This window comes from Pseudonaja textilis, chromosome 3 (genome assembly GCF_049901715.1).
Source record: "Pseudonaja textilis isolate UNSWEBS1 chromosome 3, rPseTex1.2, whole genome shotgun sequence".
NCBI lineage: Eukaryota > Metazoa > Chordata > Lepidosauria > Squamata > Elapidae > Pseudonaja > Pseudonaja textilis.
This window is the reverse complement of record NC_141992.1, coordinates 128,269,470-128,285,620: the sequence shown is the minus strand read 5'-3', so window position 1 is coordinate 128,285,620 and position 16,151 is coordinate 128,269,470. Positions and strand designations below refer to the sequence as shown.

At 39.8% G+C, this 16,151-nt stretch overlaps 1 protein-coding gene across 3 annotated transcripts in view; it reads left to right on the top strand.

Moving 5' to 3' along the window:
* DROSHA (drosha ribonuclease III) overlaps positions 1–16,151 on the top strand; it is a 122,552-nt gene that overhangs the window by 55,357 nt on the left and 51,044 nt on the right. For all 3 annotated transcript variants that reach the window (XM_087930749.1, XM_087930748.1, XM_087930750.1), the window contains exons 17-20: positions 1,232–1,339; positions 3,726–3,864; positions 4,374–4,434; positions 9,371–9,430. In XM_087930749.1, coding sequence (XP_087786875.1) covers positions 1,232–1,339; positions 3,726–3,864; positions 4,374–4,434; positions 9,371–9,430 — 368 coding nt within the window. The remainder of the gene's footprint in view (positions 1–1,231; positions 1,340–3,725; positions 3,865–4,373; positions 4,435–9,370; positions 9,431–16,151) is intronic.

Here is a 16,151-nt window from a genome sequence, read left to right as displayed (position 1 = left end):
TTTCCAGGACCCTAATCAATTTATTGTTGTATTTTTATGTTCCAGGTTGTCTCCTCTGTAGAACCAGTAGCTCTGAAGAGCAGCAGACATAGAACCGGTTCTATGTCTGCTGATGTTTTTGCCCATGCGCCCACCCGGGCTCTTACTGGATCTTTATTTCCTGATTTTTCAACTTCAGCTGCCGAACGAGGCACAGCTGCAGTTAAAAAAGCAGGAAAAGAGGGCTGCTTCAAAGGCTGCGTCTCTGCACACAGCATGCTGATGACGATTTACAGGCGCACGGCTCACAGCGTGCAGGGAAGCTCGTAAATCCCAAACTGGTAGTTAACCCTATTGTATCCCACCCCTGGGTTGTCTGAATACTTTTTAAAGCAGAGTGCCAAGAATTCAACACCGTACTCAATAAAGGGGTCACACTAATACAGAATATTGCTTCCCTTGTTTTAGAAACCCTACCTCTGTTAATTATCCAAAACATTATTGACTATGATTGAGTATATGTATATGTATAAAAACGTTTAGTTTAACCGTCAGTGATGTTCACTTTTCCTCCCTTCCTAAACCTCTGGGTCTATCTGTTCTGGTTTCCATAATCTGAGCCCTTAGATTAGGGGTATCAAACTTGCATCGTCACAGCATCGTCACGCGATGTATTACAACTTTCCCCCCCTTTGCTAAACCGGGTCTAGGTGTGGCCAGTATGTGAGTAATCCAGCCTGCGGCCCATGAGTTTGACACCCCTGCCTTAGATCAATATACAGAAATTCTAGAATTCCACTCAGAAGTCCGTTATCCCAATTAAATCATGGATATACTGTATGATTTAGATAAATTCTATACTTCATCATTTTTATCTTCTGTAAATGTTGGGGGATGGTGAATTAAAAATAACATTTTATTGGACCACTCTGGGAATTAATTGTTACACTTTGAATTTAATCTAAGCAGATAAGGAGGTAAGCAATGATCTCCCATATCTAAGATGGATCTGTACCCACTACTTTACTAGATAATGTAAAAACTTAATTCTCCCTGCTTTATCATACACATATCCCCTATGCAGCATGGGTATAATGTACTGCTGTCTTTCAAAGCCTTTGTAAAAATTATGGAAGTGCTAAGAAGAGTTGCAATGTATATTATGAATGTAAAGTAGTGGCTAAAAGCAGTGTTTAAGATCTTGTTGCATTCAAGAATTTTCGAGCGTGAATTGTGATGATTCTTTCTCTAGCATGCCATGATGCTTCCTGTCCTAACACACCACATCCGTTACCATCAGTGTCTGATGCATTTGGACAGACTAATAGGCTACATTTTTACAGACCGGTGTTTATTGCAGGTGAGCTCATGTTGACAATCATATACATGACAATCATGACTACTGTACTAAGTTGGGATAAAAAGAAGGGAACAGGAAAGAAATGTGTTGGTATCTTCCTATTAATGTTTAAATTCATTTGCCCAAACACAAGTGCCCTCCAAATGTGTGGCCTTTAATTCCAGGATCCCCCCATCCTTCTCCAAAATCCAATTCATTCAGGGAGATTGTGTAGTAATAAAGCCTAGATCCTAAGAGTTTAGCCTGGGGACAGGAACTAAGTGAGGTACTGTAGTTGGAAAAAGAGCCAGAACACAGTTGATCCAACTGGGCTGTGATCATTGAACAATGGCTGATTAGATAGGAAAAAAATGGAATGGGAATGTAAAATAAAGGACAGCAATATGGTACGGTAAAGTTTAAAATTGTAAATATTTTTTATATTAAAAACAACAAAAGGCTGTGTGATTGCAAAGAATTTCAGGATTGTTATCTGGAGAAGTCAAAATTTCATAGAACGTGTTATTCCCTGGTAAGATTGCAACATCTTGCTCATTTTATTGGCTTTGGAGAGGATCCTGTTCTGAAATTGTTGCTGATCTTTGGAATAAGAATTAAGTAGAAACAAACATGGATGAAGAAGAGAAGTATAGAAAGCAGGATGTGGACATAGATGGAAGCAAAAGTTTGGAAAGGAGTCAAGATGTAATCTCACATCTATATTTGATGATGTGCAATCCATTAACTCTGGTTTGAATTATTACTCAGGATGCAATTTCAGTACTTCTGACAGAATAGGTGTGAAATTTAAGATATCTTCTTGAACTGTCATAATGTGACAGTCGTGGCCATTTTTAACTGATGTTCCAGTTATGACCCTGCCTAGATCAGGATATCCTGCTACTTGGTGCCTTGATCAACAATAGCTGGATTTGCAAGGCACACTATTTGGAGAGAACTCAGAACCTGCAACTTGTTCAGAATGTGAACAAGTTGGCGGGGGACAGCTCTGCCATTTAGAATAACATCTACTGTGAGGCCACAGGATTGGCTGCTAATAGGTTTCAGGGGCCAGTTTTAAATGGGGGTTGTCCCCTAAAAACTGTATATGGCGTATCATCTGAAACTGCACATTGCTGAATGTGACTCTGCTTAGCAGAGTCTGAGCACCTTGAGAAAACCTACTGAAGACATCCCCATCAAGCAGGAAGGGTGTGGGTTAGGTGACAGGGCTTCTGTTGACCCTGAAGATGACCTATGTGTCGCCATATTTTATTCTAGCTTTTGTCTGTCTTTTTCCTTAGCTTCTTTAAGCTTTCTGCCAAAGACTTTAGTGCTATTTTAGGTTTGCCACTTTTTAGCTGGTGGGGGGGGTTTGTAGAGATAAGGGGGAGGGTTGTTATATCTAGGTGGCATTCTTTCCCGTAAGAACAGAGAAAGTTCCTGCAGCTGGAGGAAGGTGGAGTTTGGAGTCACCGATTGATGGACTGAGAATTGATTGGAGATTGTGACTCTGGGGGGAAGTTTCAAACTTTTGCTTTTATTGGGTGTAATTCTGGTATCTAGCCAGAGTCAGAATTGCACCAGATCCTTGCCAATTTGATATGTCCCTAATAAACAGACTTTAAAGAAACATGGATGCCTTGGATTTTTATTCAGGGGACTAGTTACTTGGAAGCTTCTGTGAAGAAAAGCCTCCATGCTTTGGAACATACTTTTCCCCAGAAATACTTCTGGTCCTATCCTTCCATTTTCCAAGGCAATTAAAATAAAACTTTTCCATTGTGCTTTCGACCAATATTGATAATGGGTCTGCAAAGAGTTTATCATTTTAATGATCACCTCATTATTTTATTCTGTTTAATTCTACTTCGTGGCTCGTCCTCTACCGACATAATTGATCACAGTGATTTATAAATATTGCAAAATGAACAAAGAAGTACATAAATATCCTGGTGATGATAAAACACAATGTAACAGCCAAAATGTAACAGACAAAACTTAAGACCAAGTATCTGAAAGTAAGTTTACTAGGCACAGTGAGGGCTTTCTTCTGAATTGTCATGCATAGCATTTCACAGATACTATCATGCTTGAACTCTTTGCAAAAGAACAAAAACAAACCAGAATTAGATTCAACAGATTCTCACAGAAGAATTATATTTTATTATAACTATGCATTTAATATTACAGTAGTATTTGCCTGTAATATCGTATCAAATAATGAGAGTTTGGAGTTTATTTCACCTAACTAGATTAAACACTTCCAACAACATTTGGAAAACCATAAATGACTTACTCCTGACACTGAACCTAGTTAAATTTCTCTGGGGTTTCAGTGAACATTTGAACTTGAATGAACATTGTTCGTTGTGTTTCAGTTTGATTTTGGGATTCTGTTTTTTAGCTTGCCATGACTCACCCAAGCCATCACTTGAACTTTGGAATGAATCCAGACCATGCCAGAAATTCCTTATCAAATTGTGGGATTCGGCAACCCAAATATGGGGATAGGAAAGTTCACCATATGCATATGAGGAAGAAAGGTCAGTTTGATTGTCTTTCCTGTTGCCATTTCCTCCTCTGATGTGAGCATTGAAGTCACTTCCAAGAGTTCTTCATTTGAACCTTTTTTAAAAGCAAGTTTTGAGAAGCAGAACATTTATTGTTTCTTCATAAATATTGTCCCTGTAATTATCAGACTACAGTGGTACCTTGGTACTCAGCTGCTTTGAAACTCATCAAATTTGGTACTCAACGCATTTTGTGCAAAATTTTTGCCCGGGTACTCATCATTTGTTTGGTACTCAACGCACAAGCTAACTAGAACTTGTCGATGTTGGTGGCTTTGTGACTCACTACATTATTCCTTATAGGAAAGATTTGTTTGATACTCATCATTTTTGGTACTGATTGTATCTCCTAGAACCAATTAACAATGAATATCGAGGTACCACTGTACATTAGACCAGAGGAAATTATCTTACCAGACTGAAAGGAAGCTACAATATTGAATATATGACTATATCTTTAAATGTGATTTTGTATTTTACAGGTATAAACACTTTGATCAATATTATGTCACGTCTTGGTCAAGATGATCCAACTCCTTCCAGGTATGTATATAAATATTATTTTCTCTCTGGGCATAAGAAGTATGCATTACATGTTCTGACCAAGGCTTATTGAGACACTTAGCAAACACACGTTAGTCCCCAAACCCTTTTTTTCTTTATTTCAACGGCTATGAATTTTAGTCATTCATAGCCCATAATGAGTCTCAAACTGTCCCATGGAAGTCTGCCAAACTCCTTCAGGATACGTCTGATAAGTACACACCTCTATCTTTGAAATGCTGCCAACGACTAAATTTCCAATTAGTTGTACAGGCCAAACATAGCACAAATTCAACACAGAGCTTCAGGTTTCAAACCGACCAGTTTGAACAAAGTTGCTTCCTGCAAAGGCTCATGTCCCTTTGCTCCTCCTTTATGTCTTATGGGAGGGCCAATCACCTCCAAGCCTTACTCCCAAGTCGCCCCTTTTGTCTTAATTGTTCTTGCCTTGTGGCAGCTTTGTGCATGCGCACACTGGGAACAGGCTCCCCCTGTTCCTCTGCCTCGCTGCTGTCAGATTCTAGAGGCTCCAGAGTCAGCACATAACTCACAGATGACCCTGGCCCCATCTCTGTATCAGATGCAGAACCCTCATCCAAGTCCTTCCCAAACTCCCAGATTGGCCCTTATTCTTCCCCATTGTCTGACTCTGCTACCGTCTCCGCAGGCTGCCATCGGACAACAACATTTCAAGTGTGTGGCAACAATATTCACATTATGTAATGCCTGCCTGCATTGATAGAACAAGTCTTCAGAATTTCAGTTTAATTAATGGGAACATGATGCATTTACAATGAGAGAGTACATGGTGTAAAATGCTGGAGAAGATACAAGTTCACAAATGCAGAAGGAAAGCTGCTTCTGTACAAACTAGGATTTGCAACTCAAGAGTCAGCTTCAAGTAAAATCTACCAAGAGCTAGTCTGTGGTTTATTTCATGACTGCTTGTTGGTGTTATTATTGTTAGTTGATCCTAAAAGGCAGAAACTATCCACCACTTCAATATTTTCATTGTCAATTCTAATACTCTGTACTGTTTTGAATATTCAAACTACATCAAAATTTCTGCCTAGTCCTGAAGCCCAGCTATCATTTAATAAGCAATATCATGTTCTCAACTGTCGAGAAATTCTGGTCTGATGTGGTCTAATTAGGCAGAGTTACAGGCGATGCGACATTTACAGCCAGTGAGAGTAAAGGGAAAGAATAATTTTGGATGGATCAACTCTTAGTTGAATTATGCAGTCCTGAAAGTGCCAAGCCACCTATAGCTTTATAAGTCAAAATTAGCCCTTTGAATTGCAACTAAAAATCTGTTGGTAACCAATATGGGGCAGACCGCATAGGTGTAATGTAAACATAATACTCCCACCATTTTAGCCTTCTGGCAAACCCTGGCTTTGCTGCTGGCCTGGGGCCCCGAAGGGAGCGTTCGCCGCTGGAGGTGGCTGACAGAGTAAGAAGACCACGTCCCTATCCTATCAGTCTCTTGGTTCTGATTTCAGTACAATTTTAAAATCATAATCCGTGCAGTTTTAATGTTTAAATATTTAAATTATTTTTACTTGTGGTATTTGTAAGCTTATAGGGGAGGTGGGTGGAATAGATAGATAAAATAAATATATAAACACACAAACACATAAACAAACAAACATTAGTGACTAGCACCAGTCAATACATGGAACACTGCTTTTAGCCAATTGTGTTTTTGAGGTGGACTTCAAAGGAGTTCCATGTTCATTGTCAAACTGTGTGGTGATAAGGTCACCAGTCAGCATAGCTGGGTAGTCCTGCTCAGTGGTGGGATTCAAAAATTTTTTACTACCGGTTCTGTGGGTGTGGCTTGGTGGGCGTGGCAGGGAAAGGATATTGTAAAATCTCCAGTCAGATGTTGTATTTGCTGTTCTCTGAACTACTCAAACTTTACATTACCGGTTTTCCAGAACTGGACAGAATCTGCTGAACACCACCTATGGTCCTGCTGTAGAATGATGCTCCTGGAGCTTCTCTTCTTATGATTTACGGGGATAAATGGGGCTAGAGGATATTCCAGTGCTGATATATTCCATAGGAAATTGCTATTTCAGGCAGGCTTAACAATTTCAAAGTTATATGGAGCTTGCTGTTTATTCTAAATGATTGAGATAGCAAAGTACATTGCAATTTCTTATTATTTTCTTACTGCCTATTGTTTCCAATATTCCGATAAAGATATTTTTCTCCAGATCAGTTATTACTTTCTTTAAATGTCATTAGTTTTCTTCATATTCAACTTCATAAAGTAGAATAGATTTCTCAAAATAATATAGCCCAAATATTTGCGCAGGCCAATCATATCGGTTCTGGCATAGGAACATTTTTCAGGAATGTTTGCAATTCAGAATTTAATGGGAATCCTGCCTTTCAATTTGTGTGGAGAGCTGAATTTTATAGATTGTGTATCATTCTTAGGCTATATCTGACAAACCTGTGTAATTACAGCAGTGTCATATATACTACAGTGGAATGATTTTGATGCTGTTTGTTCTCCTTTTTCTCCACAGAAAATTACAGTATATTTAAATTAAATCTTTACTCCCTCCCATTATTCTGAAGTAAATTAAATCTAAACTTAATTACTTTTAATCTTTCTGTGAGGGGAGGAGTGAAAGAAGGAGATCTAGTATGTGTAATATATAAGTGAGATGTATACCATAAATAGGTGTGCCATCCAAATCTTAATGTAGGGCCCTGGTTGTGTTTAAACTGTGATATTTAAGACTGAATCCTTACACATAATTTGCAAATTATTGATACTGTTGTTGCTAATCATGGGGCAGGAGAAGGACCTGTGCAATCTTTTGAAATCCCGCCTCAGGTTTTTTTTAAATCTATTTCTTAGTTGCACTGGAAACTACCATATATTGAATCCAAATAGTGATCTATTTAGATTTGCTTCATTGACAGTATCTGGCTGTGGATTTGGGGCAGTGCTTAACATGGAAAACTCTGTTCTGTGGCCCTTCATTTAAACTTCTCTGTCTTGAATGGCAGCAGGAACGATCATCATGTCAGCGTTCCAATGAAACTCCCCATTTCCATTCAACACTCAAAAACAAAGTTCATCCAAGTAAAAATTTATTAAAGAAGTCATATTGGCACATCTGGGAGAACCCAAATCTGAGAGTTCCGGGTTTTCCCTTCCGCAAGAGAAATCAAAGATCTATCCCCTGCACCCATCACATGGCCATTACATGGCCCAATCAAATGTCATCCCAACTGGAACCATTCCTCCAGACACTCCTCTCCAGATGCAGGGTGACTTGCCCTTGACTTTTAAGAAAGAATGTTGTTGAGTCTTCTACTCACTAAGAAATCCCCCCCTACCAAATTCCCAGGCACTAACTGTGGCAGCCTCGAAGCTTCTAAGTAAAATATGGCTTCCATGGCTGACACATCATCGTTCTCGTATCACAATGATGCCAGAAGATCTAGATTGAATTTTTGTGTTTTTTTTCACATGCCTTTCCTGAGCTCCATGTGTTTTTCATATGTCCACCTTGGGTCTACACATTTCAGCTGGTTTTGCTAGTTAATTGTAGGTGCCAAAAGCTACTCACACCTGCTACCCCCCACCCCCAAGGAATCTTACAGTGAAGTAGCAGAAAGTTGAATCTACAGCATATGTATTTATTGCACTCTCTACCCTCAAGACATGATACCACTTTTGGAATATGATGGAAGAAATAATCCTAATTTGCAAGTGATAGTCTAGTTAGCCATCTAGTTGCATCAGAAGTTTAAAAATGTATTAGCAATAGCAATAGCACTTAAACTTACATACTGTTTTATAGTGCTTTACAGCCCTCTCTAAGCAGTTTTACAGAGTTAGCATATTGCCCTCACAATCTGGGTCCTCATTTTACCAACCTCAGAAGGATGGAAGGCTAAGTCAACCTTGAGCCTGGTGAGATTCCACCTGCCAAATTGCAGGCAGCTGGCTGTAAGCAGAAGCAGCCTGCAATTACTGCACTCTAACCACTGCGCCACCAAGGCTCCTCGAATTACCTTGAATTGACCATAAGATTTTTTCCCCTGATTACCATAACTGAATTTTTGATCACCAATGGCTATCTTTTTGGAGGGAGGAATGTCACCCAGTCCTGCTCTCAGTATTTTGCTTTCCTGCACAATCATCTTTAGAGGCCTATTAATCCCTTTAGCTGCAGGTCTGGCAATTTCCTTCTTGTTCAAAAGGCAAGGACACAAGCTAAGAATTGTGCCAGCGCCTGCATAGAACTGTAGGGAAAGCTTTTTTCATTTCAGGTGGTTGGGTCAATACTGCATTTTCTACAGGGCCCAGCAACTATTTCCAAAATTTCAGGCACTAGTTCTTTTCTAGAGAGAAATGCCAAGGACTGAATATGTAATGTTTTGCATGCAAAACATGTAGTTCTCTCATAAGCTATAATCCTGCTTGTACCTAGAGAATAAAAAATGCTGAAGAAGAAGACGGGTCAGGCTCACTATTATAGCTGCTTCAAGAAACAGCGTGCTCCCTGCGAGGTGCTTTTCTTTTTTGTTTGTGTATGGCAGCAAGAGTCTATCGATGGCTTAGCGGCAGGCATTTCTTTTAAATCATTGACAGGCATAACAGCACACGGAAAAGTCCCTCGCAGCAGGCTTCTGCACGTCATTATCCTCTCTTACTAATCAGTCAACACAAAATTATAATCTGCCTTATTATCTTTCAGGCCGCCTGTGGCTTTTGTATGGTGGCAGGGAAGCCCAGATATTCACTGTTGTGCATCGGGAATTCAGCATTCCGAAAGAAAAACTGCAGGAGGCTAACTTTCTCTGCTTATTGCCCAAAGAAGTGATGGCTAGCTGCTTGCCATCAGCAGTGTCCCTGGTGGGTGCAAGAATCACTCTTAATCACCTTTGCATTCTTTTGCAGGATTAACCACAACGAACGCTTGGAATTTTTGGGAGATGCTGTGGTTGAGTTTTTAACCAGGTAAGTGTTTGCGTTTAGGTCCGGCACCTGATTCTGCCGTGCAATAAATCATCCCTTATTCACCTCTGAACCCCATTTAGTCACTGAGAACAGATAGGCAGCCCTCAAAAAATGCTGTACAGTAGCAAATTCTACCATACTTTTTTTGTTGTTGATTGTGGGAAACTTGGAACTAAATTAGAGGGGAAAAGGTGGTCCCACCCTGTTTTTAAACCTATAAAATACATCTCTGACCAGTGGGTTTTTTTGTATGATTTCATCATTGCTAACAAGAAAACTTAACCACCTCCAAATTTGTATCTTTTTCAAAATTGTGCGGCATTTCTGACGTGCCAAGCATTTAATTGTACATATGCCTTTTTGACATATTTTGAGTTGGATTACCATATTTTGAGCAGTGCTCATTTTCCCTTAGAGATAGGAAATGGAAACGATTAGACAGGGATTTGCCTAGCATTGCTTCTGCCTCCTGCCCCCTTCATTGATTAAAGCACCAAGTGCATTTTCCCTCAACTTGTCTAATGACCCATGTGCCTTCAAGTCTAGTTGGGCCTACATTCTGAATTGACCCAGGTCTCTGTCTAAGTACTGTCACAAATACTATACAACTGTTGGAATTTTGTTAGCAAATAGTTGAATTAAAAAGTACGCTTCCCTTACATATCCTGACTATTTCAAGAAATGATCATAGAAAGGATTAATTTAAAAATGTACCCCAAAATTGATTTTATTTTATAAACAGAGGGAAGATCTGATCCTAAAATACAAGCGTGTTAGTACCACTTTATAATGCCTTAGTAAGACTAACTAGAATAGAATAGAATAGAATAGAATAGAATAGAATAGAATAGAATAGAATAGAATAGAATAGGCCAAGTGTGATTGGACACACAAGGAATTTGTAGTGTAAATACTCTGAGTATACATAAAGAAAAGGTACATTCGTTAAGAATCAAGAATCATAATGTACAACACTTAATGATAGTCATAGGGTACAATCAATAATCAAATCATACTAACTGGGAGGGGATGAGTGATAAGAAGTGGTGAGAAGATTAACAGTAGTAGTAGTGTACTCTTTGTAAATAGTTGAACAGTGTTGAGGGAATTATTTCTTTAGCAAAGTGATGGCTTTCAGGAAAAAACTGTTCTTGTGTCTAGTTGTTCGGGTGTGCAGTGCTCTATAGCATCGTTTTGAGGGAAGGAGTTGAAATAGTTTATGTCCGGGAAGTAAGGGGCCTGTAAATATTTTCACAGCCCACTTTTTGACTTCTGCAGTATACAGGTCCTCAATTGAAGACAGGTGGGTAGTAATTTTTTTTTCTGCAGTCCTAATTATCCTCTGAAGTCTGTGTCTGTCCTATTGGATTGCAGAACCAAACCAGACAGTTATAGAGGTGCAGATGACAGACTCAATAATTCCTCTGTAGAACTGTATCAGCATCTCCTTGGGCAGTTTGAGCTTCCTGAGTTGGCGCAGAAAGAACATTCTTTGTTGTGCTTTTTTGATGATGTTTTTGATGTTAGGTGTCCATTTTAGGTCATGTGATATAGTAGAACCTAGAAATTTGAAGGTCTCTACTGTTGATAGAGTATTGTCTAGTATTGTAAGAGGTGGTAGTATAAGAGGGTTTAGTCACCATGATATAAAAAAGATGCTGAGATTCTAGAAAGAGTGCAGAAGACAGCAACAAAAATGATTAGAGACTGGAAGCTAAAATATATTAAAAAATGGTTGCAGGAATTGGTTATGTCTAGTTTAATGAAAAGAAGGACTAGGGGAAATATTGCAGCAGTGTTCCAATATCTAAGGGACTGCCACAAAGAAGAGGGGGTCATCCTATTCTACAAAACACCTGAAGGGAGGACAAGAAGCAATGGATGGAAAGTAATCAAGGAGAAAACCAGGCTGGAACTAAGCAGAAACTTCCTGTTAGAACAATGAATCAGTGGAATGACTTGCTTATATAGATGTTAAGGGTGCTCCAACAGTGGGTATTTTAAGAAGAGATTGGAAACCATTTGTCTGAAATGGTAGAAGGTTTCCTACCAGAGCAAGGGATTAGACTAGAAGACCTTCAAGAGCCCTTCCAGCTCTGTTATTTTGTCATTTAGACGTGATACTAAGCCAGGGCTGGACTGCTGGGGGTTTGCAGGGGTTCATGAGAGCCCCTAGCTAAGATTCTGTGCAATTTGGAGAACCCTCAAATCCCACTCCTGGCTGGCCCTGCCCACCCCATTCCGCCCTCCTAGGAGTCCCCACATTGCCTATTTTGGATGCAGGTAAGTGCAGGGTGTGCATGGAGGCTCGGGGCGGGCAAAAATGTGCCTCCCAGAAATTCGGGAAGGCTGGAAATGGGCCTGTTTCTGACTTCCAGAAAGACTCCAGCACCTGGAGAGGCTGTTTTTGTCCTCCTGGAGGCTTGAAAAAAGCCTCCAGAGCCCGGGGGGGGCAAAAATTCCCTCTCCCCTGCCATGGGGCAGGAGGTTGACTAGGCCACGCCCACCATAGCTATGCCCGTTTGCTAAAATTTTTGAAGCCCACCCCTGTCCTAAGCCCAAATTATAACTGAGCCAAGCCTTCTTCTCTTATTGCTGTTATGTCCTTAGTGGCTGGAATAACACAGGTAAAATGGAGATCCTTTATTATCTTCTGGCCTTCATGCATTTCTTTTGTTTCTTTTAAAAAATATATCTCCTTTCCCTTCCAGTCTCCTTAAACTAGTAACCTACAATTGGAGATGAGTGTCTGTTTTTGAAATGCCTAAAGCTGAAGAGCATTAGAAGACTGAAGAAGTCTACTTATTATCCCAATGGGATGCTTCCCAAGTATTGGGCTTTTGCCTTCTTTATTTATTAACTCATTTCTTCCATCCATTGGTTTCAGAATAATTGCTGTGTGACATTTTTTGGATGTTATTGTAGAAGAGAATAAGAGAAGTCCATAGATATTTCTGAAGTTTAATACCATGTTCAGGCCCAAAAGCATACTAGAGTGAAGTGAAAGGCTCGTGTTTTTGTCCTATTAAATGTAATTTAGAAATCCTTATAACTGTGATGACCCAGAGTGTAACACAAACATAACAAAATCTCAACATAAATAAATGTCCTTTAATGCCTCCAACTTGGTCTCACTGTTCAATAATTCTCAGTTGGAGGTAAAACGTACTCAAAAATAGTCTTTAAAAGAAAGCAATACAGTCCAAATTTAATGAGCAGATAGAGGTGAAAATAAAAGCCAAACAAGCTACAATGATGAAATTTCCACAGTGGAACAGGAGAGGTATTTACCAAATTCAAGGAGATAACAAGGCACAGTCTGTTGGAAGGATGCCAGCCAAGATAACCTCAAACCAAAATAAAACATACTTTGTCTCCAGTGTTTGCCAGAACGCAGGTCCAAATTCTTATGCAATTCTCACACCTGCAGCCCATGAAGAGGATCAAGGCCCTCTCCTCCTGAGTGAACCACGTCTCTCCCGTATCCTCCTCCCTGTGTGCCCTAGGATGGATAGGGGATGGGCCTGGGTCCTCCTCTGACTGCTCAGCCGGCCTCTGACCTTCCCCAGCCTCCTCCACAACCTCTGGAGTCACACTTCCACTCCCTGTCAGCTGTTCCTCCTCTCCCTCAGGGTCAATCTCCACCAGGGGCATGGTAATAACTGTTCTGATCAGTGGTTAGTTTAGGACCAAAATGCTTCTAAGTTTATAGCCAGCAAATAAAAGTTATACATATTTTGAGATGGTGTCGTCTTCTAGTCATGGAACTCCTTTATCTTTCTGCCTATAATTTCAAGCATGATGTGAGTTTCCAAGTAAATCTCGAAACATTTCTTCCCTTTCAAAGTCTGGTATTCGTTAATCCTGCCCTCATAAAGGCAAGCTTGGCATTCTGCCTTTTTTAGGAACAGGCAGTCACATACATATATTCACAGTTTTTTTAAAAAAATAAATCACTAAGATCACTAAGTTCCTTCCAGTTAATGGATGATCACTCAGTCATTTTGGCTTTGTACGTTTTTCAAAAGTACTGAAAAATGACCAGAAAAAAAAAAAAATCCCACTAAAATTGACTTCAGCTCAGATATTTCAGCTTAGTGAAAACAGCAGCCATTTTCTTGATAAGTGTTATTTTTGAGAGAAGGCAGTATAAAAAAAAATCAAAACCTGAAGTAACAGCTTTCAAAACCAATTTCAGATCTCAGCTGTGTTCGGAAAAGTAGTTGTTTTATTTAAAGAGAGGCTCTAAAAATATTGCAGCATTACAAGATGAAGGAGGGGGGAAAACTGCCACTATCAATGCCTTCTAACAGCTACTTTGAAAGAGTAGTTTGGAGCTTTTGTCTTGTTTCTAGTAAAAAGATTTTTTTAAAAAAATCCTAAAAATAATATATTTTGAATGACAGCTGGTTTATTTAATGCCATCACATATTGCCATGTTGTACTATTTTGGATTATAAAGGGTTTTTTTCATGCATTTTCTTGAGATTCGAATATTGGCACGGTGAATGTGTAACTTCTTCTGATGTCATTTCTGCAAATCACCTAGACTCCTCTGCAACATTTCTGAAATCAAAAGTCTAGCTCTGATGCCTTTTTACTGAAGAGGAAGATCAGACAGGCAAACACAGAGAACATCTCTGGCCCGAGGAAATTTAATCTGCAAAAGATCTTCCCATCACCCTGCAAACTCACTGTTAAAATCTTTCCTTAAGCATCTTCTTTCCACTCAGCAAGGGAATTTGTCCTCTCACCAAAGTCCCACTGTTTCACGACAATGTTATCCTGATGCTACCAGTCCTAGGCTGCAAATATCAATCAATCATGGCATAACAGCATAGAGAGGCAAAAAACTATGAAGTGACTACAAGTTCCTCAGGACTTTTTTGTTGTTGTTGTTAAAAGCTAAGACTGCTTACTTTGAACTTTCCACAGCTGACAAAAATCCTCCAAACCCACTCTGAGAGCATGAAGCTTGAATCTGTAAAATTATTTGAGAAACAGGCCTTATCCTTCTCAGATATAGTCATTCTTTTGAGCAACCTTGCTTAGGTTCATACTATAGATTTATTAGGTTAAATATACTCCCAGATAAATCTCCATATAATGAGATTGAATTCAGGGCCATTTACTTTGAAGGAAGCGTGGCTAGGCCATGCCTCTGAAATTCTACATTTTCATCCGATCATTTCTATAAAAACATACAAAGAGGATGAATAAATGTTTTAAAGTCAGTTTTTTTCCAGGAATTAATGTATGAGTGAGGTTAGTGATCAGCTTATAGAATCAATTTTATCTATTTCTTTTAACATTTATTCCTCTCTATCCTTTTAAAAAAAGCTTTTAGTACCTTGCAGAATTGTTCTAAAACTAAAACTCTTGAATTTAATGGAGGAATTGAAAGCCACAATATATCGTGGAACTTGTTCTTTGGCCTTCCTTCCTTCCTTCCTTCCTTCCTTCCTTCCTTCCTTCCTTCCTTCCTTCCTTCCTTCCTTTTTCTTCCTACCTGTCTACCTACCTACCTACCTAGATTCATGTTTTATTGACAGTACAAAGTATGAAAAAGTAAGCAGAGAAACCCTTTTTCTTACTTTACTGGAATAAATGGTATGAAAACTACTTCCCTGTGGCTTCTAATCCTTCAGTGTTGGATGAAAACACCAAATGCGCGACCTGTTTTTGTACTTGCTTCATCAGAAAGAGAGGGAGCAGGAATTAAATACCATTGATCATGGCATCCTTCTGGATTGGTTGCAAGGATTAGGAGTGGGCAGCGGGGTGCTGTGTTGGTTTTCCAAGGCTGCTTCCAGTCAATGTCTATAGAGGAAGAATGGTCATCCAGTGGCCTCTGCTGTGGAGTGCTATAGGCTCGAGGCTCTCTCGTATCTTTTTTTAATTGGTTACAGGAAGTTGCTGGGTTAAGCTATTCATTGGTTAAGGGAGGAGTGTCATAAATATCCAGATAATACCCAACTATATATCTCTGCTCTGGCAGTAAAGGTCCTGTCCTGGTGTCTGGAAGCTAGGGCTTGGATAAGGAACAATAGGCCTCGGCTCCATCTTAGTAAGATCAAATAGCTTTGTGTTTTAGCAGCCTTTGGAACTTCCATGTCTTGTTATAGATTGGGTTGCTGTGCCCTGGGCAGATCATCTGGGCTTTCTGAGGGCCCTTCTGTTCTCACAGCTCCTGCTTGATGAGCAGGTAGCAGCCATGGCAAGTGGGGCCTTTTTGTCCAGTTTGGTATCGTATGCCTGTTGCAGCCATTCCTGGACTGGGGGAGGGGAGGCGTTCACAATCACCCATGCGCTAGTCCCAAATGAATTACTGCAAAGTGGTCTACATGGGGCTGCCCTTGAAGAGTATTTGGAAGTTTCACCCGGTGCTAGATATTTGGGTTATGTCACCTCTGCTCTGTGCGAATTCAAGGTGTTGTTAGTTATTTTAGGTTGGGGCTGAGTTACTTATGGAGATCTCTCTCTTCAGGTCTACCCATCCTGTTAGATCTGGTAGGAAAGGCCTGCTTCGGTTCCCAGTGGTAAGAAAATGTCCTCTATCTGGAGGACACTTTTTTCCTGCTGTAGTGCCCACCTCTGGAATCTCGCCCACATTCTGATCCTTTACAAAAAAAAAAAAAGCTTTTAAAAAGCTGTCTTTACCACTGAGTTGGGGTCCTGATAGTAAGGGTGGGCCCCTATCATGGTTTGTTTGAATGGCTGA